General features: G+C 38.4%; 1 protein-coding gene across 4 annotated transcripts in view; it reads right to left on the bottom strand.

Annotated features, from left to right (window-relative positions):
• Positions 1-27,446, bottom strand: part of LOC124622612 (sodium channel and clathrin linker 1-like) — a 118,533-nt gene that overhangs the window by 69,702 nt on the left and 21,385 nt on the right. For 3 of the 4 annotated variants that reach the window (XM_047148373.1, XM_047148376.1, XM_047148374.1), the window contains exon 3: positions 3,016-3,180. The exons of the other annotated variant lie outside the window; for it this stretch is intronic. In XM_047148373.1, the coding sequence (XP_047004329.1) occupies positions 3,016-3,180 (165 nt within the window). The remainder of the gene's footprint in view (positions 1-3,015; positions 3,181-27,446) is intronic. 4 annotated transcript variants of the gene reach the window in all.

The raw sequence follows: 27,446 nt of genomic DNA, 5'->3' as shown, positions 1-27,446 counted from the left end.
TGGGTTAACTTCTGATTTACCTAGCAAGTCTAAGAATGTTTATGCCCTCCTGTACGTATATATTAGTGAATAAGCTGCTGATACCAAAAGAACCCACAGTAGAACTCGACTTATTCAAATGACTCAGTACCAGACCTGATAAGGATAACCAAATATCCAGATAATTGAATAAATCATGAACTCAGGTAATTTCTTTTTAAAACAGCTAAATTTGTATAAACGTACTACTGTAATATTAATTTAATGACTGCAAAATAATGTTGTTTAGATTTTGTACAGTACAGTAGTTATGCAGTATTACTTCTTGAACATATCAGTGAGAGTCACTTACTTTGCTGTCTTCAGTCATTTCCATCCAGCCATGTCTCGCATCCACTTGATGGTGAGCAGCTGTATATTGTCAGACTCAGGCTGCTACCTCACCCATGTTAGACACGCAAATGCTTCACCAGCTAAAGGTCGTGCATCTGGTTCAGCGACACTGTCACCCACCTGGCCATCAGTTTCTTCTCTCACAATCCGAATGATTTCATCATCAATGAGAATTTGGAATCCAGGTCCGAAGAATCACAACCAAGTAACTCACCTATATCCTCTGCACCACAATCTGAATGTCCAGGAATTTTTAAAAGGATCTTTCTTATTTTCTCAAGTGATTCTTCATCCTCTACCACTTCTGTTTCTTCCTCTTCCTTTTCATGCTTCTTCTTTTCACCTTTGTCTTTCTGTACCTCATCTTTGGTTGAAATGCCTTTCAATTTATTCCAAGCTCTTTTTAATGTGGTTGTCTTCATCATACTCCGTGTTTCTGCCACCATCTGAGAGCAGTCTTTTATATTTAATTGTTGGTGATGAGTCGCAACGCCACCTTCATTTACTTCTATTAAAAGCTTCCTCAACAGTTGTCTTTTGTAATATGGTAACTAACTGACCCATTGGCTGGAGAAAATTCGTTACATTTGGCAGTAGGTCTTTTGGTATTTTTTTTTACACCAGTTGCAAAAATTGAATCATACCATTTACGAAAAAAAGTAGGAATCACTCAGGCCTTTGGTTGATTCTTGTGAAAGATGGGAAATTTTTTGACATATTTGAAATCCTGTGTTTTTTTTTTCGATTTTCCTATCTACAGAAGGGGTATATTGTGATTTCCCATAGAATTAGCACAGTCTTTACTAACCTTATGCCCAGAAACAATAGTTTTCCTTTTAGAAGCTAAAGTTGTTTTAGGCAAGGCCTTCCAAGTAAAGCCTCACATCTTCGTTGAACGAAAATTCAGGGTCATAAGGATCTGCTTAAATTTTGAATTTCTCAATAAAATTTTCTGCTGCTTTTAAGTGTATGATAGTTTTTCACTATTAAACTCCAACTTACTAATACAGTGCCTTGCCTTGAAATTCTGTAGCCAGCTATTGCTCACTTTAAATTAACACAAACTGTTAATTTTCTCAGCTAAAAGATGGTTTTTGCAAACAAATGGCACTGAAAGAGGGTTTGCCAATGCTCGCTGCTGCAAATACCACTTGAACACAGCCTCATCAAGATCAAGCTTCCCCCCCCCCCCCCCTCCCCCTGCTGTTTTCATTGCTTTTGCTCGATGAAATCCCATCTTCATTCTCAAGGACAAACACAAAGTTTAAAACTGAGGATTTGTTTTTTATGTCTGAAACTGAAGATGTTCCCACATTAAACATCTCACCTAACTGCTTACCACTCATGCTTTTGCCTAATTGTTCAAGGACATTTACTTTGTCTGCCAACAATAAAACAATTCATTTCCTTCCAGAGGACATATGCTGGGCGGTAAAGTAAACCATGTCCACAAAGCAAAGCAAAAGACACAGAAGATGGAATATATAGGGACAAATCAGTCTATACATTAAGGACACGACACATACTGATATAGGTCACAATATGATGAGCGCCATACACACAACAGTGCTCACATTGTGTGTACAACAATTTGCATACTGTATTCATTGTGCACTGGAAGATTTTTGTCTTTTAATATATTTGCTTCAGATTAATTTCAGAACAATAAATTAGTTTATAGTGTACTACTGTAATAAATATCAAAGAAAACCAACATTTTTAGTTGTACATTTTTTTTCCCTCAAAGCAATCTGGATAATAGATGACCTGGATAGCTAGATTTTAGATAATTGGAGTTTGTGGCATGTAACTTTTAACTTATTCAAGATGTCACACAGTATCTGCTCTTTGATTCTCATCAATAGATCTGTTAATGTTTAGCAATGTTAAATGTCTGAAGAAATACAATTCTGAGATTCAACTCTGTTGAACAAAATCTAATATTATTGAAAATGTAATACAAATATTATAATAAAGATAGTAAAAAATCTTAATGTTGACTGATTTTTACACTGCAGCGATTCCAAAAATTCAGATTTAGTTTTCTCTGAATAAGATGCCTTTTGATAACAATCAATGATCCTCCAATCAAGATTAGAGAAATAAATATTACAGTATGGGATCAAATGTGACTGCTCCTACAAAACTATAGATGCAGTACTTCTTCAACCAATAGTAATACTGCAGAAAGCTTTTGATAACATGGAAATATACTTCCACCAGAACTGTCGTGGTTTTAATTCATCAATCACTGCTACATGTGATATATTTCGGCAATACTATTATAATGCAATATATATCATTCCTAGCAGCTCTGCACTTTTTAGCCATTCTGGTCACTTACCTCAGTTACTATAAAATATATCCTATGAGACAGTACGATATCTGAGTACATAATTATATCTAAACCATTGGTTAAGAAATGTCAAGGAGCCATGGTAGTGAGCATTTGGGTGTCTGTACTGTTTTGTGTGTGAATTTTTGTACTTTCCACCATAAAAAGAGCTAGAGATCAAAAGCTAGTTAATACCGTGTTACATTGTCTATGCTGCACATGTTAGTGTTCTAAAGGCAAATGGTTGCCTTTTCTTTATTTTGTGTGTAATTAAGAGATGTACTGTAAATTAGTTAATTCAACTGTACCTGAAGTGCAGCCTGGAGCTGCTTCTCCAGATTTGACACAAGATCTGAATTCTTGTGGTCTCTGGAACATACTTTTGAATCCAGGTTCACTTTCAGCTTTTCAGACAGTACATCATTTTCATGAAGAACTTTCTTAAGTTCATTCTTCAACTGTGCATGTTCTCTCTGGAAAAGGTTAGATGTAGTATACGCATTGTAAGTGAGACAAAAGATACAAATATGGGACACAATAAACATGTGACAAAGACAGAAATGTTTTGCTCACACAAAACTTGTTCCCTTTCAGTCAGACAGAAAAGGTTTCTTCTGCAACTTCTGAAAGAGGAGCAGGGCTAAAAACCACAATTCGTTCCATCATTAGCTGAAAGAGATGGATGAAGAACAGAAAACTAAACAGGGGAAAAAAAAACCAAAAAGCTAGGAAAAGGAAAACACAGACTAAGATCTATGACAAACAAGTGCTAAAGAAAAGGTATTCATAATATGCTGTGTGACAGGAGAGACATGCCATACAGAGAAAGAGAAATGAGATTCTGAACGTGAACAATCACAATATATATAGCTTATCTTCAAAAAAGGTGGTAAACGTATACCAAAAATATGTTTCCATTAGTATCTACATACTTTTATCAATATGCAAGGGCAGACTCAACACTGAATCAGCACTAACCAAAGCATCAGTTAGTCCTAATGGATGGTGGGCTATACAAAGCACAACCTACACCTCAGTATGCCTAAAATACTTATTAAAGGAAAAGCTACCCCCTCTTTACAATAAATAAATAAATAAAAGAGCGAGAAAGCTGTTCTTTTGTTCAGCTATGATGTGTAAGTATCGACATACTTACACATCATAGCTGAACAAAAGATGCACTGTTTCCGAATGTAACTGATATACCAGTGTTTTAGATTTGTAGGTTTTTTTTATTTTATTTTCTTTTTTTCTTTTTTTTTGAGAACTCAAGAAATATAAATAACTTCATACTCCAGAACAAGTCTCTGCTACTTTGAACAAACCACTAACAAACTGAAGGAACCTATCTCATTTTGCTACAGTTAAGTTAACATGCACGTTTCATTTCACATGTTCCTCACAGTAACTCCAAAATATCTGTAAAGTACGATTTATTCCACAAGAGGTTCATAATACCTGAACAGTGTTCATGAAATAATTTTGTCACAATTTTTATACATTTAAAGCCACATCCAGCACTTACACTAGGATAAAAACTCTTCAGTGTCAAAATGAATATTCACCAAACTTTCTTCTGATCACTTTGTCTCAGTCAATTATTAAAAATTTTGGATAACAATTAACATTTTTTTCCTGCCCATTTATAAAGACAGTAACAGAAATAATCAAAAATATGTCATCACTGTTCTCCCGGTGTATACAGACTTACTTTAGTACCCACTTCAACATGCTTACAGTAACATTCTTGAAAACTTCTACATCCAAGAATGGATACAAACTTCAGGAATGTGCAGAATACTGTAACAGCAACAGCTAAAGATTTGCCATTTGTAGGTCCAACAATGTCTGCTTATCGAACAGAAAAGATCAGTGTTACACCAAGTTCACATAATTACAAACACTAAACTATGTGGAAATGTGCAAATAAGTGCCAGTACATCTTGATGCCAGAGATACAATACCAACACGCAAGTAAACTGAATAGGGCGGAATGATCAGTTATTGTAAAATCTGTTTCTTCGAGCAGTACCCCATAGCTCGTACAGAATATGCTGCAAAGACAGCGGTGTGTGTGTGTGTGTGTGTGTGTGTGTGTGTGTGTGTGTGTTTGTGTGTGTGTGTGTGTGTCTGCACAACTGTAAAAATCCATACATCCTTGTACACCGTGTTGGCTTGATACTCAAAACTGTCTCCAGTGACAGGTCACCAGAACACACATGGATAACAAATTCATAAATTTTGAAGAGTGAATGAATGATATATTTTCAGCCGTGGAAAAAAAATGTCCACTTTTACATCACAGATAAATGGGAGAATGGATCATTTAGAACAAAAGTTAGATATGGGTTTCAATCAAGTAGAAGAGATAGATGAACAGTTCGAGATACCAGTAAACTAGACAGCAAATTGATCTGTGTGTATGCTACGAAGGCACACAAGATGATTTACTTAAGAGGACAGAAAGGTTTGAGAAGGAACTTTTACAAGCAAAAATTAATTTACACAACGTAACAACTAGATATGTAGATACAATTACACGATTAATGATTTAGAACACAGAATACAGAAGCTAGAATGTAAAAGGAAGCTTGTGATTAGCTGTATGTATATTTAACGCAAGGATATTATAAAAACCTTGGCAGATACAGCTTTTAATTCATTACTGATGGGAATTCAAATGATTCCAGCCAACTCAAAAGAAACCAACAGTAGCACACATATAGATAACAAATAATGTCACACTGAATTCTGAATTTGTACATCACAAAGAAAGAAAGAACCAAAATGCTGATTTAATTAAAGATAAGTCACCATATTATAAATAAAATTATTTTTCCACTGTGCTGAGTACGGCATTAAACCATAAATTTCTAAAGTTTCCCCAATCTGGTGATACAAGCCTAAGATTTTCTTGAAAACTGTCACAGGGAAATAACCAAATATGTGGAGTGAGCATAATAAGATATGTTTTGTCTTCAGTCATTTAATAGGAAATGCGCACAATGAAGCATGCTTAAATTACAGGAATTTAGAACTTACAGCAACTCAAAGTGCAAATTTGAAATATTGGAGTGACAGAGCTCAGATGAAATTACTTCTGGAATTATTAGGGTCCAAACCACATGAGTAGCCTAGATGCAAAATCCGTTAACTGCATGACACACGTAACTGATATAATCGCGAAAAACTCTTCCTATTCAAACTATTAAATTTAAAGACTTCATTCTTTTCTAAAAATAAGTAAAAATAATTAATTGCACAGAATTAATGGCTGAAATCTGTGATTATGTTTTATGATTTAAAATCTTAAGTTAAATACTGACTTAGCAGTTCTTTATTTATTTATTTATTTATTTATCATCATCCCAATGATCACATTTGTGATATAGGATTCGTCAGGGTACATTTTAACAACTATATAATATCTTTACAAAATTTGTATCTGTGCTGAATTCATATTAATTTATCTTATGTTTAATACAATATACAACTAATAAGTGTTTTTATAACATAATTTATTATGCACTGATGTAATTTCATTTGTCACATTAACTTAAACATATATTTTATACAGTTGCGCAGAGATATTCGCTTATGCTGTAATAGCATTTGTCAAGCATGTGGTTCTTTAGAACAGTTTTAAATTTATCCTCATTTTCCAGCTCTTTGATATGTTTTGGTAGTGCATTAAAAAGTTTGATGCCTTGATTACATACATGTTTCTGGCTTCGGGTCCTTGTTACAGCTTGTATGTGGAGATCTTTACATTGCCGTGTATCGTGATTATGGAAGTCTGTATTGGCTTTCATTTTGTCCTGATTTCTTTTGATTACCAACAGACATTTCAGAATGTATAATGATGGAATTGTTAAAATTTTCAGTGCTTTAAAAAGGGGCCTACAATGTGTTTGAGGTGGGCTGTGGGTCATTATCCGAATAGCACGTTTTTGTAATTTGAAAATCTCGTTTAGACGACAATTTGTTTTTCCCCAGAATACTATCCCATAGGATGCAATGGATTGAAAATAGCCAAAATATACTAATCTGGTACAGTCATTACTACAAACTCTTGAAATTATTCTAAGCACAAAACATGCTGAATTTAGTTTTAGTGCTAAGTTCACCACATGGTCCTTCCAATTAATCTTCTCATCAATGTGCATACCCAGGAATTTTGCACACTGTACTCTTTCAAGTTGTTTGCCCTCCATGGTGGGATTCAGGTCGTCCCGTTCACTTATTTTTCCATATTGCACATAATTAGTTTTTTTTGTATTCAGTGTTAGCTTGTTAGCACTAAACCATTTTTGTATATCTTGTAGGACATGGTTCACAGTACTGTGCAATGACTGCTTCGTATCACTAACTATTAAACTAAGATGATGTGACTTACCAAATGAAAGTGCTGGCAGGTCGACAGACACACAAACAAACACAAACATACACACAAAATTCAAGCTTTCGCAACAAACTGTTGCCTCATCAGGAAAGAGGGAAGGAGAGGGAAAGACGAAAGGATGTGGGTTTTAAGGGAGAGGGTAAGGAGTCATTCCAATCCCGGGAGCGGAAAGACTTACCTTAGGGGGAAAAAAGGACGGGTATACACTCGCACACACACACATATCCATCCACACATATACAGACACAAGCAGACATATTTGAAGACCCTTTCATTTGGTAAGTCACATCATCTTTGTTTTTAAATATATTTTTCCTGCGTGGAATGTTTCCCTCTATTATAATCATAACTATTAAACTAGTATCATCAGCAAATAACATGATTCTGGCTTTTCTCTCTGACACCTGAATATCATTAATGTAAATGAGGAACAGCAAGGGGCCTAATACACTTCCTTGGGGTACTCCTACTGTGACCTCCCTTGGATCTGATCTTAGTTTAATTTTTTGATTAATATTTGGTGCTGTAATTTCAACCACCTGCATCCTCTTTTCCAGATAAGACTCAAACCACTTTTTTACCAGTCCTCTGATACCTATAGCTTCAAGCTTTTTCAAAAGTATGCTGTGGTCAACAGTGTCAAAGGCTTTTGACAAATCTAGATTTATCCCAACTACACTATTTCCCTCTTCCAATTTAGTGATTATTTCTTTTGTGTATTCTAGTACAGCTGTTTCGGTGCTTCTCCCAGCTTGAAATCCATGCTGATTACCGTTTATCAGGTTGTGCATATTAAGATAAAGTGTGACTCTATATTTCATTAGTATCTCTAAAACTTTAGAGAAAGTTGAGAGGAGTGAGACAGGTCTGTAGTTTTCTATTTTAAGTTTATCACCCTTTTTTAACAGGGGAATGACTTTAGAAATTTTCAGTTTTTGTGGAAACACGCCCTCAGCCATTGACAAGTTTGCTATGTGTGCCAATGGTTTCACTATCTGATTAGCTGTTTTCTTTACTAATATTATTGGCACCTCATCTACTCCAGCTGACATCTTGGACTTCAGACTTTTAATCACTTTTAAAACTTCCTTTTCGTTTGTTGGAACTGCCATCATACTGCTGGCTGCCTTGGGTGCTTCAATCTTAATCTGCTCCCCAAGATTCCTGCTTAATGTCTGGGGTACATTTAAAAAGTAATTATTTATATAATTAGGCATGGCATATTTATCTACCATTTTATTCTCCTCATCTTTTAGAATAATTTCCTTGTCTTTGGTAGGTACCCCGGTTTCTTTTCTCACAATTTCCCATGCTATTTTAATTTTATTTCTGGACTGTTTTATTTCCATATTATTACTTAATAACTTTGCATTTGCAATTACTCTGCGGTATATTTTCCTATACCTCTTTACATATTCTATAAAATCAATATTTGTACACTCCCTCAACTCTGAATTCAGTTTTTTCATGTTTTCACATGATTCCTTAATTCCAAGAGTCATCCATGAACTTGGTTTTACGTATCCAGTAGACTTGATTCTGGTCAGTTTCTTTGGAAAACACATCTCAAAGTTCATCATATAAATCGATGCAAATACACTATATGCCTCATCTGTACTTGACTATTTCATAACATCTAACCAATTTTCATTTTCTAAGATACTTATGAACTGATTACAGCTGTCCACAGAGAAGTTTCTTTTGTAAATATTGTTTACACCTTTATCTTCCTTCGACCTTAAAGGGATTTCAATGGTGAGAGCATTGTGGTCAGACAATCCTAAATCTATGTTTGTTACCTCTATGTCAGCACCTCTTGCATCCGATTTATGCAGTTTGGAGATTTAGCAAACATATTGAACCAATTACAAAATAAACATTCATTTGCAAAATCCGCTATTTGGTGATATGTTAGATGCTAGGAAGGACAGAAAAGTGAATTCACTTATTGTGAATATATACAGAATACGTTTTATTTCAAAGAGAAGCCTGAAAATTCTACAAAACTGGCATATAAAAATGTGAAGGTAACATTATTTTACTACGAAAAACTCACTTACTTAATCTCAAAAAGAGAACAAAGATGAAAGTTCAACACAAGACTTTTTTTTAAAACAAAATATACCATTGCATTTTTTTTACATCACAAGACATTGTAGAAAGACAAAAAATTCTAGAAAATGAAATTAGTTGAAAATTGCTTTTAAGTGACATAAACCTCATGTTGCCATGTATGGAAGTGAAACATGGACGATAAATAGTTTGGACAAGAAGAGAATAGAAGCTTTCGAAATGTGGTGCTACAGAAGAATGCCGAAGATTAGATGGGTAGATCACGTAACTAATGAGGAAGTATTGAATAGGATTGGGGAGAAGAGAAGTTTGTGGCACAACTTGACCAGAAGAAGGGATCGGTTGGTAGGACATGTTCTGAGGCATCAAGGGATCACCAATTTAGTATTGGAGGGCAGCGTGGAGGGTAAAAATCGTAGAGGGAGACCAAGAGATGAATACACTAAGCAGATTCAGAAGGATGTAGGTTGCAGTAGGTACTGGGAGATGAAAAAGCTTGCACAGGATAGAGTAGCATGGAGAGCTGCATCAAACCAGTCTCAGGACTGAAGACCACAACAACAACAACAACAAACCTCAACACTGCCCATCAACTCAAAATTGATTCCAGCAACGGTAGGAGCGACTCTAGGAGTGCCTTCCTGCTCATCTAACACCTCTGTGTAGAATCTGATTTTGTCATTGGTCGCCCAATCTTCACCAAAGTGCAGCACCAAAAACTTTCTGATGTCTCCCAGTTTGGCTTCTGAAAGTTCTATACCACTTGCGATTGGTGTTGGATCATTTCCTGGATGCTCTTCCCCTCTTCAGCTTCAAAGTTGTAAAAGGGCTCTCCGCGAACTAGACAGATCTTGTTTTTTGCTTTTTGTAAACACGATTTGTTTGGCTTTTTGAATCTGGAAATCCCAGTTACCTGTACTTTCACTAATCCTTCCACATATGTCATAATAATAAGTGTCATCACAGTTTTTATTGCGTAACATTGCTTTAATAATACTTTTCAAGTTATTGCCTTTCTGTTTTAAAATAATTTCTTTTCCACTGATCAAAACGCCCCTTCCGTTTCTAGGAGGGAACGTCACCCTTGGTCTTGTTTTAGCCATTTGCAATTTAAATGTTGGGTTCGACTTCTTGCAGAATTCCTACTATTTCAATTACTCCAACTTTGTTTGTACCATCTTCTTCATTTAAACCGTCCACAAAATCACTTATTTTCTTCAAAACGCTCACACAAATATGTCAACAAACATTCTAGCGATCAGCTGAACTGTGCTTGTGTATATTTCGACAATGCATTGGCAGCGAGAGCTTCATTGTTGTGTACATGATCGCTGCAGTGCAACCAACCTAACTCTGAGTAAGAAAAATATCCCTACAATATCCCTTCTAAATTGAAAAGTAGCTTTGAATTTCTAGATTGGTAAGTCTGCCGTTAGTTGGGAGGCTTTGCATCTGGACATGGTACGGTGACTGCAATTCCTGTTGAACTTGGCGGGTTTTGCAAATGTTGGACATTTAGCGGGCTTTGCATCCAAGTGTGCTGTTAACAGCTTTTGTAATTGAACACGATTTTCTGCAGCCAATTTCAACGATTCATAATGAGTTTTGCACCCTGAAACCTATTCCATAGTGTAGGCACTGAAAAAATCTATACAGTAGTGTGTTCAACTCAAAATTGACAAAAAAATGCATTTAATAGCTTTGCATCTGGGCTACTCACAAAATAGTGGCAATTGGAAAGGCTAATGAGACATTGTGTAGCACCACTTCAATAAATCTAAGTATCTAGCTGATCCAATCAGATAAAAACATTTGCTGGAAGTAATTATAGGACAACTACCTTGGCGAGTAAGGGATAAACTCTTGGGCGGAGGTTGGGGAAAGGTGAATCCTCTTTTAGACTGCTTTGAACAATTAGACATTGCAGACACTCAATTGGAGTGGCGGCATTCTGATGGGAACATACCCCAGTCTGAGAAAAACTGGAATAATAATAACAGTCAAAGACCAAGAAACGTTAGAGCTGAAAATAATTAACAGAGGAATACACAGCATAGACAGCATTGGACAGGTAATCTCGATAACAATAACAACATCAATAATCATAGGAAATTCCGACCTACAGAATCCAGAAGTACTAATCCAAAGAGACATATACACTTAAAATTGAATAGAACTGTAGGCACCATTCTGGTGACTAACATTGTGGATTCTGGTAGTGAAATCTGTGGTACAGATCAATACTTCTTGGAACAGCACAACATGTTCTACAAGTTCCGCAGACTACCTGTAAACAGGGTAAAAATAGCAAGAATTGCAGGAGCAGCAGGTAGGCAAATTTATACCGAATTATTAGTAAAATTTAGTCCACAAAGATATGCCTTTGAATACCCCATTTTTTTAGTACCAGGTTTAACTGTACTGGTAATTATAGGAGTAAATTAGTTATCAGAACATAGGATTATATTGGATTGTAAGAGGGCGTACTGATATTTCCTTATGAGATAAATAAGACAAGTGTGACATTATATTTAGATACAACTGTTCTGAGTAACGATAAAATATCATACACTGCTGAAACAGTTATGCAGAACAGTATAGAGAATTTTATATATAATTATAATATGAAAGTTAAGGAGATCCTAGAAACGGAAGGGGTGTTTTGATCAGTGGAAAAGAAATTATTTTAAAACAGAAAGGCAATAACTTGAAAAGTATTATTAAAGCAATGTTACGCAATAAAAACTGTGATGACACTTATTGTTATGACATATGTGGAAGGATTAGTGAAAGTATAGTTAACAAAGCTCCGGGAATGTCATTACATGAGAAGTCAGACCTAATGTTACTGTGGATTAAACACATAGATATTTTTTCTTTAAAACATGGGATGATTAAAGAAATTGAGGGTATACTGAAGGTAAAGCCACACAAACCGCTTTTTGTAAAACCTTATACCATAGCAATAGCAGAAAAAGATGTAGTAAAAGAAGAAATTAGTAGAATAGTCTCACAGGATGTAATAGGATCATCAACTAGTTATTATAACAAGCCATTGGTAGTTGTAAGAAAATATGATGGATCGGTATGGTTTTATCAGATGCCAGAACAATGAACAAAATCATAGAACCAGAATGGGATTGGTCTCCAGTCATTGAAGATTTACTGCTGAAATTTACAGAAATGAAATATATAAGCACAATGGACCTTACTTCAGAGTACTGGCAGGTTTAGTTACATGCAGAGTCCAGGAAGTATAAAGCATTTGTTTTTGAAGGTAGATCTGCAATTATTAGACTTTTGGACAAAACCACAGGCAAGAAACTATGTAAAAAGGCGTTATTTTATATGGAAGACAGTGTAGTCACTTTGAAAACTTGGAATGAACACCTTTAAACATTAGACCAACTTTTGACAATATTATATTCACAAGGAATAACTATTAAGCTTTCATTATTGCAATTTGGTTGTAGATAAGCATATGTACAGAACTATCTAATAAAAACAATTAAAATCATAACTTGGAATGCTGGGTTATAACAGGAAGTTTCTAACACAAGAGGTTTTGAATGCACATCATTTATAAGCGTTTCTAAAGCAGAACACACCTTGGCAGCAGCTGCTAGATTGTATGTTGGAGTTTAATAATAGGAAAATAGTTTAGCGGAGTCACCATTGCTAGTACATTCAAACTTTAAACCACCTTCTCATCTGGCTACCGATGCATCAGAGTATGACACTGGATCCATCTGCATTGTGAAATACCTACTCAAATGGAACGAAACACTGCCCAATTACATTTGCTAGTACATTGTTAACATATCTTGAGAGGAATTGTGAAGTTACAAAGAAGGAGACACTAGCAGTGGTTTGGTCACTTAAGAATTTCAGATACTTATTAGCAGGACATGAAACAATCGTGCACAGTGAACACAGTGCATTAGCATTCTACTTAAAAGTAAGCTTTTGCATAGTTGGTTAACACACTGGGCAGTATTCATTAAACAGTTTAACTTTCTTGGTTTATTTTCACTTTTAGAATCACTACTACTGAATTGCACTGTGTATAGGCATGTGCACATGTGCCCACACACACACACACACAGGTTGATTCAGCAGTAATGTCACATAATTTGTGAGGTGGTTCTACATGTGAAAATAAACCAAAAACTCCTATGAACTCATATAAATATAAAGAGAGACAGAGAGATGGACAGTCCACTCCTGAATTGATTCAAAGAGCCAAATCCTTCTCTGGAGGGGGTGATAGATGATTCAGAAAAAATAAATGGTAGCTCATCTAATTTCAGAATGCATCTCTGATCACTATAATGGACAAAATGAAAATGCTGCAATGCTGCCCTTTGCTACATCCTTAGGAAAATGTTTCCCAAGCTAAAAAAATGTATTATAGACCAAATGCACATGTGAATTTGCATACCTTGTTAGTATGTGAAGCTTTTCTCATCCACGAAAACAACCGGAAACACAGAAAGCTCCGTTTATTTTTTTTATTTTTCAATTTATTGGCTGTAAGGACGTGCCCATTCTGTCATCTCAATAGTAATGTCAATTATGACACTATGAAAGTAAGCACAATACAATACCCAGTTCCCAAGTGGAAAAAATAAAAAAGTTTTGACCTAGCCGAGAATCGAACCTGGGTCTCTTCACTTGGTAATCCGCCACCCTGACTGAGCAGCTACCATAGCCTAATGACTGACTGCTTCTTTAGAATGGTATACTGAGATAGAAAACTCTTTCCACATCATGTTTCCATGCTTCATTCAAAAAGATAACCTCAAATTTCAGAAGCTCAATAAGCATTTACATACTTTCGAGAGATATGTTACTTCTTATCTTTTGACTTAGCATCGCATTCGGAATGTGTTTTCAGTGATTATATAAGATGTGGTCTCCAGCCACCATGCGGTATGAGCATATCACAAGGCAACCCAGGCATCACTCCCCTCCCAATAGCTCGGATCTCTCAACACTCTCACCAATCGGACCGTAAGCTGTCCACTAGCTCACAGCATCCCACCACTCTCAGAGACTGGATCATAAGGTAGCTCAATGCCTCTCTTCTCCCCACCATTCTCAGGGATTGGATCACAAGGTAGTTCACTTGCTCAATTCTCCCCACAACTCTTATAGATCGGATTGCAAGGTAGCTTACTGCTCCCCACCACTCTCACATGCAGATGAGATCACACGGAGCAGATCAAATGGTGACTTGAGATGTCACTTTGTTCTCTGCACTCTTGGCACGGGGATACAGCTTGCAACTCGCCTTCCTGACTGAACATCTCTCCATCCGAGTTAAGCTTTTTATAAAAATAATTGTATGTGTAACACATACTTATTTTAACGTATATGCTAGTCCATGTACACCAATTGCCTCAGGAAGAATGGTCATTATTCAGGGATATGACAGGAACAATCATTTGAAGAAAAAGCTAAATATGCACATATGCTCTATTCCAAAGTTTTCTGAGACAGAACACATTTAAAGTTACTTTCATATGTTTCCCTTGAAAAACTCAAAATCCATGGCCTGTAGCGAAAATGTGTCACAGACTAAAATTAAACTACATTAAATTTCCTATAAAAAAAGTACTATTCATTCTTTCTCTAGGACTTAATACCTCGCATAAAGAGAGATAATAATGAAAATCTCACATGACATGTAAGCACTGGGATGTATATACGTATTGTAAGCCAATTTGAGGTAGTTTCCTGGCTTAAACATCTTCTGCCCTCTGGGTAGTACTATCATCTCAAGAACTCAAAAATGTACCCAGCTATTCTTCTTAGCAATTGGATCTCTAGTGCTTGTATTTTGATGGGACTGAGTGTTTCTGCGGTGTTGTCCAGGCAAGAGCTTCAATGTTTAGAGAGCAGCAGTTGTGAGCAGCAGCGGGCCAACAGTAAGTTTCATCATTTGGATTGTGACGCTGTCCTGTACAGTAAATGAAAATCTGAAGTTGTCACCTCAAGACAGAATTTTTCGCGACTACTGTCATATACATCCATGAAATAATCAGTAAGTCTATGCTTTGTTGCTTTGTTTATGGGACAATGACACTTATTGCTAAAAGTCAAGTACTGGTCTAACTCCTTGGTTGGGACAAAGGGATCAGCTGCAGCTTGTACCTTGCTTATAATTCTCTAGATCACACAAGCTTTTCCATAAAGAGCATCTGGTCTCTATGTTTTAGATGAATGTATTGGCATGCCTTAGTTATTGTTTCTCTCATATTGATTGACTCTGTTTCCTTTTTGCTTGCAATCAATTTTATTTTCAACAGTAGAAGTTCGTTTATAAGTCTGACGTGCAGTGTCTCCGAGATTCATGAACTGTTTTAGCTCTTCCATTAGGCAAGGTGCAGGTTTTCCATTCGGGTTTCCAGTTATTGGGGGAGCATATTTATTGTGTAACTGAGTTAGTTTGGTAGTAAATCCATGAAGCTTGTCTTTCAAGTCCAGGAATGGAATGGAAGTCCTCTTCCAAATTATCTATTGCATCTCTGACGCAAATTCAAGTACAATGACACACTGTAAGTTCCTGCATGCTGTCACTTCCAGTTTATTCCTTGGATATTTTAGAGTAAGTCATGAAAATAATGTTGTGAGCCGATTACAGGTACGAATTTCTTTGCTTTTGGATTCCGTGGCTAATATTTGTATGCAGCATATTTAAGTGTTACGAGCATTATGCTACCTCGTTCACTTTTGGAGGACGCAGATTAGGCAAATTTTGCTACGGGACTTGAAATTTACAAACATATATTTGACTTGTTTGTCTTTTGATGTTTATGTATGTTTGTTTGACTTGTTTGTCTTCATTAGTATTGGATGTGAGTAGTGCAGGCAGTAATAAGTCAAAGCATTTGTATGCTGCTACTGCAGCTCCTTATCTGTTACTTCTGTGGTGTCTTAGGACAATGCAGTCTAAATTTACAGAACTGGAGGGCATGCTTGGCTTGAACCACGTGTCCACATTCATTAGAAGAAAGACATGAATGTCAACACTCTGAAATATATGGCAGAATTCATTGAAATGAGTTGAAGGTGATGGCCAACTATGTTCTGCAGTAACAATACAGACACACTGGCAGAACCCATGGCTGCACGAGTAGACAAGTTTGTAGCTACTAAAGGGAAGTCTTCAAAGTTCATTTGCACTGCTTTTTTCCAGCTTATATCGCCACCATTATCTGGCCATCTCTTGTTCACACACAATGCAGTCCAAGTATGGATATCATATTACTCAAAATTTTTATCTTTCAGCAGTGAAATCTTCGCATACTGTCAGACTTGTCTCGTGAGTTCCTTAATTAATGTGCCTATTTCAAACCTTTTTGTATATGATAAAAACTTCATGACTGTGGCTCCAGATTTCGCAGATCATAACGTCCTACATCCTACTCTATAACTTCTGATTATATAATGTACTGCATGTATATTTATTTTCACTTTAAGCTTTTACAATTTAAAACATCTACGTTAACAGTAAATATTTTAATTTTTCCAGCCTACTTTTCAGTGATGCACAACAATATGCCAGCCACATCCCCTTCGTCTAGAAGAATTATGAGTGATGTATGGTACCATTTTACCAAAATGGGAGAAAAACAAAAATGCCATTACTGTCAGGAGATAATTTCCATGGCTTCTGGCTCACCATCAAACCTGAAGGGATATCTAAAATCGAAGCATCCTCTGGAATGATGTGGGTCAGGAAGCAGATGAAGATTGCCATCAATCAATGCAGAGATTCAAGAAATCATTTCTCGTGAACTGTCCTCACTGGCGTCTGCTTCCACCTTGGGTGAAGTTATCCTCTGAGAAAGGCAAATAGGGTCTCAAGCTGCATCCGGCTCATCAGGTTCTGGACTAAGTCCTGATTTATTTCTACCTGCTTTGGTTGTTCAACATGAAGAAACACAGGTCATTTCTTAACCAGTAACCACTGTAATGCCTGACACTTTTTCAACCTGGGAGGAGTTTGATTAAACTATAGGTCAGCTTCAAGCAAGTCATGACCCGAAAAGTGTGGCAACTGTCGACTTTGGACAAATATTTAGCAGAGAGATATTTGCCTAGAAACTGAGGGAAAACAAGAAAATTGCTGTGGCTAATGTTGTATCAATTGGTTCTAAAAGTCACAACAACATCAATGCCCTGTGAACAAATATTTTCAAAAGTACGACAAATATGCACTGAGAGGAGAACACACTCACATTGACTAAAATGGATCAGATTTTATTTATAAAACACAATGCTGAATAACTTTTCCTCTTTCGGTACATAATTGATAATACTGACTGCAAATGCTGACAGAAAACACACACTGATTACAGTGATGCTGTAATTCTTATACTGTATTTTTTCCAATAAAAGTATCAAAATATAACAATATCAGTCTTCATTCTTAAAATTTTTCCACTTGACAAAAAATATTTAGGATTTTGTTGTAATATTTATAATTTTTACAGCAGACAATATTTAAAACTTTTATATCTCAATATTACTAGGGACGTAACACAAAATTATTACTCCTCTTGATATGTTCTTTCAAAACAGGACCAAATCAGATAAAAATACAGGTTTAGTAACCTGGATTAAAAGGCAATGTGCCTTCCTTTTACTTATTTTGGGAGTGGGTGGTGAGTCATTCCAGTGAATGAGCAGTTCTGATCTGATCTCTTACATATATAACAACATTATGAAAAGGTAAGCTGCTACTCAGCATTTAGAGGAGATGATGAGTCACAGATGGGCACAACAAAAAGACTGTCACAATATAAGCTTTCGGCCAACAAGGTCTTTGTCGAAAATAGACACACACACACACACAAACACACACACAGAGATATTTATATTCCAGTTCGTTGGCATAAACCCTCACAATATACTGATGTAGGGAGGCCGGAGTGGCTCCTCCATTCTGTCCAGCATCCCCAATGGGCAGGCAGAGTGGCTCTTCCATTCTGTCCAGCATACCCAAAATTACCCTTTCCATTTTGTTGTTGGTGCTCCAGCTTACCATCATCAATCCATAAGTCTGCATAATGATGGCTACTCGATTTCTTGTTGAAATATTGTGCATGTTTGCCATGATCATCTAGCTGTTAATCCAGATAATTTTCTTACATAATGCGATGGGAAACCTGAAGAGCCATACAAATTGCCAGAATATTTCTGTACATCTTCCTTCAGCTTCTCCCTTCAGGTCAGTTTGTGAAAGTGCCACCTAATGCAATGGTATGTCCACAAAATTGGTGAAATAAAGTTATGGCTACCAATGATCTGAATACGTAACAATGTAAACAATAGAATATTAAAATAATATTTTAGACTGCTGGAGCCATATGTCTTTGTCTTGTGATACGGATACTGCTCATTTCAGGGCATGATGAGAGGCAGTCAAATCCTGGTGGAGAATGTGATTCAGCTGCTCCAGTCCTGGGAGCTACTGACTCACAAGAGGAGTGTTTCTTTCAGGCTGGACATTGGGTGTATGGGAGGTACTAGGCGACGGTCTGTGCCACTTTCTACAACTAACAAACTGTCTCTACAAATGAATGGCTACTATCAAATTACGCCCAAGAGACAGCTGGACAACCCAGTTTCTGAACATGCCAACCAACAGAATCTACTTTGCTTTAATGGCCACTTCATAGCCTGTGCCATCTAGATTCTTCCTGCCAACACCAGTGCTTCTGAACTGCGCAGTTGGAAACTCTCCCTACAACATAGCCTTCATTCCTGTAACCCCATGGAGTGGCCTCAACCCTTGCTAGTCCCTGTCCTCCACCTACCTGCCCCTTTCCCTTCTCCATTCCAGAACTACGAATGCCTTCTGCCTTCTGTCCCACAAAGCCCCACAAAGCACCTAAGCACCTTCACTACTTCTCCTCTACCCCCTTAACACCCCCCCCCCCCCTTTGCACGTCTCCCAACACTGCACCTAGCCTAGCCCCATCTTGTCATCACTTTGTCCCTGCACGCTTCCACAGGCAGTACAGGATCTTCCTCCTCACAGACCCTGCTATCCTAACCCTTACCCACCATATACTTCCTCCTTGCTCCCACCACCCAGCCCAGCAGGTTGATGCTCACTTGAGATGCTTTTGAAGTTAGGCTCCAGTGCTCAGAGACAGTGGCCGTGTGTGTGTGTAGAGAGAGAGAGTGAGAGAGAGAGAGTTGTGCTTGTGAGAATGTTAATTTGTTTTCTACTTTAGAAGAAGGATTCTGTCTAAAAGCTTAAATATTTTATTAAATACGAGTTATTACACTGTAAATGAAGGTCTAAAATAACCCTTGATTGTCAAATAATGTCCCTGAACCTGTAATATGTAACTTAATGTCCATGAACATGCAATATGTAAGAATATAGACATAAAAAAGAATTCAAACAATGGACCATCCAGGAAGAAATAATGACAATATTATGAAAAGGACAGACTGCTGCTCACCATATAATGGAGATGTTGAGTTGCAGACAGGCACACCAGAAAGACAGCTAAATAAGTAAGCTTCCGACAAAAGGCCTTCTTCTGAATAAGAAAACATACACATACACATTCACATAAACAAAACTCACACACACATGACCACTATCTCTGGCTGCTGAGGCCAGACTAAGAGTAACAGTGCATGATGGGAGAAGCAGTCTGGATGGTAAGATGATAAGGAGGAGGATGGGGCGGGGAAGGGTAAGGTCAGTAGGCAGGGGTGGTGGATGGTAAAGTGCTGCTTGTTGAAGCATATAGGGGCGAGGTGGAGAGTGGGTAGGGGAGTGAGGTGCAGTTGGGAGGTTAGATGGAGTGAGTTGGGGAGGGAGGGACGGGGGGGGGGGGGGGGGATGTAGGATATATTAGCAGCCAAAGACTTCTGGCATAAGAAGTCATCTTCATTCTGCCAACGGTCTTGTCAAAAAGGGCAGAGGAGCGGACAGAGGTTCAGGGCACTCTCTTGCCCTCTGAATTGGAAACTGTCCCTAAAGGCGGAAGAATTAGCAATGAATAACGGCATGAGGGCATAGAAGGCAATGGAGATCATTGCATTAAAGACATATAATGTTTACCCACAGGACATTTGACCTGTAATTGGAAACTTGTCATGACGATCTCTCCATTAGCAAAATATTTTAGAATAGTACCTCATTTGGGTCTCCGGGAGAGAATTGCCAAAAGGGAAGTGACCAATAGAAAAAGATTAAATCCCCAATGAAAGGACAATGTTCTACGAGCCGCGGTGTGGAATGTCAGGAGCTTGAACATGGTAGGGAAACTAGAAAATCTGGAAAGGGAAATGCAAAGGTTCAATCTAGATAAACTAGGTGTCAGGGAAGTTAAGCGGAAAGAAGACAAGGATTTCTGGTCAGATGGTACGAGGTAGTATCAACAGCAGAAAAAACTGTACTGACAATGATAGTTCAGGTATACATGCTGACATCACAAACTGAAGATGAAGAGATACAGAAAGTATATGAGGATATTGAACAAATAATGCAGTATGTAAAGAGAGATTAAAATCTAATAGTCATGGGCAACTATAATGCAGTTGTAGTGGAAGGAGTAGAAGAAAGGGTTAAAGGAGAATATGAGCTTGATACTAGGAATGATACAAGGGAAAGAGTAACTGAGTTCTGTAATAAATTTCAGCTAGTAATAGCAAATACTCTGTTCAAGTATCACACGAGGAGGTATACTTGGAAAAGGCTGGGAGATACAGGAAGACTTCAGTTAGATTACATCATGGTCAGACAGAGATTTCGAAATCCGATACTGGACTGTAAGACGTACCCAGGAGCAGATAATGACTAAGATCACAATTCAGTAGTGATGAAGAGTGGGTTGAAGTTTAATAGATTAGTCAGGAAGAATCAATACATAAAAAAGTGGGAGACAGAAGTACTAAGGGATGAAGATATACAACTGAAGCACTCTACGGTTATAGATATGGCAATAAGGAATAGTTCAGTAGGCAGAACAGTTGAAGAGGAATGGACTTCTCACTGATTTTGTGATCACAATTTAGTCATGATAAAAAGTAGGTTGAAGTTTAATAGATTAGTCAGGAAGAATCAATACACAAAGAACTGGTATACAGAAGTGCTAAGCTATGAAGATATAAGTTTGAAGTTCTCTAAGGCTATAGATAGGACAATAAAGAATAGCTCAGAAGGCAGTATAGTTGGAGAGGAATGAACTTCTCACTGATTTTGTGGAGAACTTCCTCACTACTCATCTCATCCATCCACCTAATTTTGAACATCCTTCTATAGTGGCACATTTAAAATGCTTTGATTCTCTTCATTTTGGCTTTCTCACAGTCCAGGATTCACTTTCACACAAGGCAGTGTTCCAAATGTACAGCCTCATCCTCAGAAATTTCTTCCTCAAATTAAGCCCAATGTTTCATACTCATACACTTCTTTTGGCCACGAATGCCTTCTTTGTCTGTGCTAGTTTGCTTTTTATATCCTCCTTGGTCCATCCATCTTGCATTGTTTTTGTGGTATACACCACTTCTAACAAACACCGAACAACGCGCTCCAGTACGCGGCCGCCAAATACATCGCTGGCCGCACTTCTCTGGGCAGCCCGCTGCTTCCATCGCTGGCCGTCTTCACACGCACGCTCCCTTATGTGGCCGAGAAATACATCGCTGGCCGCACTTCTCCGGGCAGCTCGTGGCTACCATCGCTGGCCGCCTTCGCGCGTGCGCCTTTGTCAGCACACAGCAATTGGCTATGCCAGGAAACATTGCGATTGGTTTTCCCTGGAAAACAGCAACCCCAGCCGACGGCTCCATTAACTAGCTGCTTGTGGATGACTCGCCGCACCACTCGAGGTTACCTGGTTGCTCGGCGGAAATCTAGCGACTTCACTTGGAGAGACTGAACTTCACTGGACTTGGGAATAATTACAGGACGTGCACCCCACTATGCACATTTGGACATTGGTATAACCAAACTTTAATTATGCATTACTTCTGAGTGTGAGCCTGGGTAGACGCTTGGCTAACATAATTGTTAAAAAGTGACTTGTGATTTAATAAATCAGACTGACGAGGTTATTGTGTTATTCCTGGTTATAACAGTTTTGTTTTGAAGGTAGCAGAATTCCTTCAATTTGTCTACCTCAGGAGATCAATTATGATAGTAAGTGCAGTAATTACTAAATTTGTGTGTGCAGCACTTCATAGTTCGTGCTGAAGTTTGTACTTGATTCAGCCACTAGAGGCCACCTGGCCTGCTAATACGATAGCAGTTGCATGTGCAGTCTGCCAGCTGTGCCCCCTGTTAGAACTAATGAGTATATAGGCCAGAGAGCAGGGCTCCGCTGGCCTACTTTGTCTTTCATGTGTTTATGCTTTTCCATGTCATAAAGTTACAGTGTTCTTGGATTAGGACACCTCCGCAACAAGTACAATATTAACCTCATTGGTCCTTTGAGAGTAATTTCCATAGAGGCAGTGCTTAAATCTCTTCTCAAGCAACTGCAGGTGCTGACATTAGCTAATTCCAGTTTAACCACGTCACCATTCCCTGTGCACAATATCACAGCAGAAGATTAGGACACTTACAAACAATGACTGCAACAACATTTAAAGACATTTGGGTTAACAGGCGCAAATGTGTGCAAGGGTGTTTTTTTGTCGTGGCTCTCCCCTCTTGCATATCAGTTTTTGCGTCAGCTCACGCCCTTACAAGAACCTTCAAGTCCTTCTTTTGATCAGATGTACGAGTTAGTTTCTATCTATCACTGTAAACGTATTCACATTACTACTACTAGTTTGGAGTTTTACCACTGCCAAAAGCAGCCAAAACAGTCACACAGGGCATGGGCAACAGAATTACATGGACTTAGTTGAAGTCGTTATTTTGTGACAAATGTTTGTATGGAATCATGTACAGATCAGATGGTTCAAGATGCAATCTTATGTCTTGCTCCTGATAGGGAAGTTCGAGAGCGAGCTCTACACTGTGAAAATGCTGTGCTTTTGGAAGTATTAAACACAGCTCAGCCATTTACAGTACCAAAGGCTGCAGGTATCCAGACAGAAGCCTGGTCCAAAGCTTCAGAAATCAGTTTCTTCACCCCTTCCAGCCTTCACTCAGTTCATAGGGGAATGGAGAAGCTACTGCAGCACTCCAACTGATACTTGCGTCATACAGGTAATCGTCATTCGCAATAACAACTGTCCGTGTCACGACAGTAACAGCCTCATGCTCTACTGCCTTCATGCCCATACTGTTTTTTTCATTCAACATGAATGAACCATGTGCCCCAAGTGGCTGGGCCGCATGTAATAGGTGCCATAAAAATGGACAGATTGCTTCTATTTGCAAGTTCTTCCAGACCTGAGTGACAATGAAACAAACGTAAAAAGTGTGTCAGCAGTAATGGTGCCTCCCAGCAAGGTATACATTGAAATGTATGTGATTAACAAACCATTGAGAATGCAGGTGGACACAGGTGCAGGAGCAACATTGTGAATTCTCAAACTTAAGTGGATTTGGATTCTCCCCATCTGACCCCAGTGTCACAGTTGCTGGTGAGTTATAATATCTACATCTACATCCATACTCAGCAAGCCACCTGACGGTGTGTGGCGGAGGGTACCCTGAGTACCTCTATCGGTTCTCCCTTCTATTCCAGTCTCGTATTGTTCATGGAAAGAAGGATTGTCGGTATGCTTCTGTGTGGGCTCTAATCTCTCTGATTTTATCCTCATGGTCTCTTCGCGAGATATACGTAGGAGGGAGCAATATACTGCTTGACTCTTTGGTGAAGGTATGTTCTCGAAACTTTAACAAAAGCCCGTACCGAGCTACTGAGCGTCTCTCCTGCAGAGTCTTCCACTGGAGTTTATCTATCATCTCCGTAACGCTTTCGCGATTACTGAATGATCCTGTAACGAAGCGCACTGCTCTCCGTTGGATCTTCTCTATCTCCTCTATCAACCCCATCTGGTACAGATCACACACTGCTGAGCAGTATTCAAGCAGTGGGCAAACAAGCGTACTGTAACCTACTTCCTTTGTTTTCAGATTGCATTTCCTTAGGATTCTTCCAATGAATCTCAGTCTGGCATCTGCTTTACCAATGATCAACTTTATATGATCATTCTATTTTAAATCACTCCTAATGCATACTCCCAGGTAATTTATGGAATTAACTGCTTCCAGTTGCTGACCTGCTATTTTGTAGCTAAATGATAAGGGATCTATCTTCCTATGTATTCGCAGCACATTACACTTATCTACATTGAGATTCAATTGCCATTCCCTGCACCATGCGTCAATTCGCTGCAGATCCTCCTGCATTTCAGTACAATTTTCCATTGTTACAACCTCTCGATACACCACAGCATCATCTGCAAAAAACCTCAGTGAACTTCCGATGTTATCCACAAGGTCATTTATGTATATTGTGAATAGCAACGGTCCTATGACACTCCCCTGCGGCACACCTGAAATCACTCTTACTTCGGAAGACTTCTCTCCATTGAGAATGACATGCTGCGTTCTGTTATCTAGGATAGATACCCATTCTTTGACAGTTTTCTGCACCTGTGACTTACAAGGCTGTGGTTTGATCATTAACATTCCTAGTTGTGGACAATGCTTACACTGAAAATCTGTTTGGTTTGGATATTTTTAATTTTTTTGGGTTCTCCATCAATAACGAAGTGCATTTGGTTTTTGATTAAGTTTCATATCAACAGTTACATGGACTCTGTCCCGAATTTTCCTCTTTATTTTCTCCAGGACTGGGTTGTGCACCATATGATGATGAAAGTCTTCCCACCCCTGTTTTTTCCAGGCACCCTGTACTGGTAACTTTATGGGATCAAGTAAAAGCAGAATCAGATTGTCTTCAATTCCTTGGTGTTATTTAGCCTATTTCTTCCAGTTATTGGTCAACACCAATGGTGATAGTAAGAAAACTTACAGGAAAATTATGCCTCTTTCGAGATTTTAAAAAAGCAATTAATATTCAGTCCATCATCCATACCTATCCTTTCAGTACCCTGACGTGCTGTTGGCAAAATTATCAGGGGGTCGTTATTTTTCAAAGACTGACTTAGCAGATGTATATTTACAGCTGCCGCTAGATGGGGATTCTTAATGCCTTCTAGTTATCAATGTACCATTTGGCCTTTATCAATACCAGTGTTTGACTTTTGATGTGGCAAGTGCACCTGCTAGTTTTCAATGCTTTCCAGAGCAACTTATTGCATCTGTTCCAGGCTGCATCAACTATTTAGATGACACAGTAGTGTCTGCTGCCTGTACAGAGGAACATTTGTGGAACCTTCGTGTTCTACTTTCTGTTTTACAGCTTAGAAAGTTAAATAGCAATTTGTGTAATTGATGCATTTTCAAAGTTTCCATATTGGTGTGCAGTCTACTTCTGCAGTGACCAAAATTTTTGCTCTATCAAAAATTTTTGCAATGGAAGCTCTTTTGTATACTTAAGTTACAGACAACGGCTGCCGGTTCATGTCTCAAGAATTGAAGATTTTTGTAAGAAAAGTGGCTTCTCCTTTCCACCCTCAGTCAAATGGCAACGTAGAATGAGTAGGACGAACATTCAGGGCTCAGATGAAAAAATACATTTCAGATGTGTTACCAGAAGTGGCTCTTGACCAGTTCCTCAGTTCTTATAGGTTTACCCCTGTTGGAGATTAGAATCTGGCAGAGTTGTTACATGGCTGTTAGCCTCGGATTCAGCTACACCCCCTTCCAGGACATACGCCTACACTGGCACTGCAATGCTTCCAACCTGGCACAGATGTTTGGGTTTGTGGTTTTGGCTGCTGACCAAAATGGGTGCCAGCGGTCATCAAGCGCCACTGTGGCCTATGCCTCAGCACCATTCGCACTGCTGCGAGGAGGAAAATTGAGTCACCTTTATCACAGCCTCCTTCTCCGGGGTTGGACTTGGACATGAAAATGCAAGTCACTACAGTGTACACTATCCTACCATTAAGGTCTCTCACAGTGGGGCAGCTGCAGCACCCGTCCACACTCACGCCACTTCCGACCCTCAGACCGGTGGCAGCATGTCACGTGACTCAACAACCAACATTGAAAACAGAAGAAATGGACATAAGCACAGTTCTCACTTCTTCACAATGGAAGAGGACTGCTGTAACTACCAGATTTGCGTGTGCGCCATTCCACAGTTCATGCATAAAGTATGCGCTTGATTTGACCACTAGAAGCTGCCTGGCCTGCTAGTGCGACAGTAGTTGTGTGTGCAGCCTGCCACCTGCACCCCCTGTTAGAACTAAAGATTATATAGGCCAGAGCGCCAGGCTCTGCTGGCCACTTGTGTGTTGTCCATTGGAAGTACTTTGTCTCTCATGTGTTTATGCTTTTTTACATAATAAATTTAAAATGTTCATGGGTTAGAACAGTAAGCTTGTCACAAATCTCAGTTTTCCTAGCCCTCATTATGTTTGTCTTTTTTTGATTTTCTCCAAAACCCGTCCATGCTCAACAGACTGTTCATTCAATTCACTATGTCCCTTAATTCTTCCTTGCTTTCACTGTGGACAGTAATATCGACAGCAGATCTTACCATTGATATTTTTTCACCTTGAATTTTAATCCCAGCCCTTGACATTTCTTTTATTCCCACCACTGCTTCTTTGATGTAGAGACTGGACAATACAGGAGACAGACTACATCCCTGTCTTATGCCCTTTTTAATCCAAGCACTTCATTACTCATCTTCCATTCTTATCATACCTTCTTGGTTCTTATCGTCAGCGGCAGCAGCTGATACTCGTATCCGAGTTTTCATTTCTCTCCTGAGATTTCTTGGTTCTTATATGTATTGCAGAAAACACATCTTCCCCTATAGTTTACACAAATCCTTCTGAGACTTTCCAATGTCTTGCACCATTTTATATTTACATTTCTTCACATTGTTTCGGCTGCCACTTTGTCTTGGCTTCCCTGCATTTCCTATTTATTTCATTCCTAATTGGCTTCTATGGTTCAGCAAAAATCAAACAATGGGAACTCCTGGTAGGAATATCAATAATGTAGGAAAAGATAGATTGCTACTTCGGTAAAGAAGACATGTCAAATTACAGACATGCACAATTAAAAGATACTCACTTATAGCTTTAGGCCACAGCCTTCACCAGTAAAAAAGAACACACACACACACACACACACACACACACAAACAAGCACACCATATGCACACACGACCGCCAAATATAGCA

This window comes from Schistocerca americana, chromosome 7 (assembly GCF_021461395.2).
Source record: "Schistocerca americana isolate TAMUIC-IGC-003095 chromosome 7, iqSchAmer2.1, whole genome shotgun sequence".
Taxonomy (NCBI): domain Eukaryota; kingdom Metazoa; phylum Arthropoda; class Insecta; order Orthoptera; family Acrididae; genus Schistocerca; species Schistocerca americana.
The sequence above is the reverse complement of the archived record's forward strand: the minus strand, read 5'-3'. Positions and strand labels throughout refer to the sequence as shown.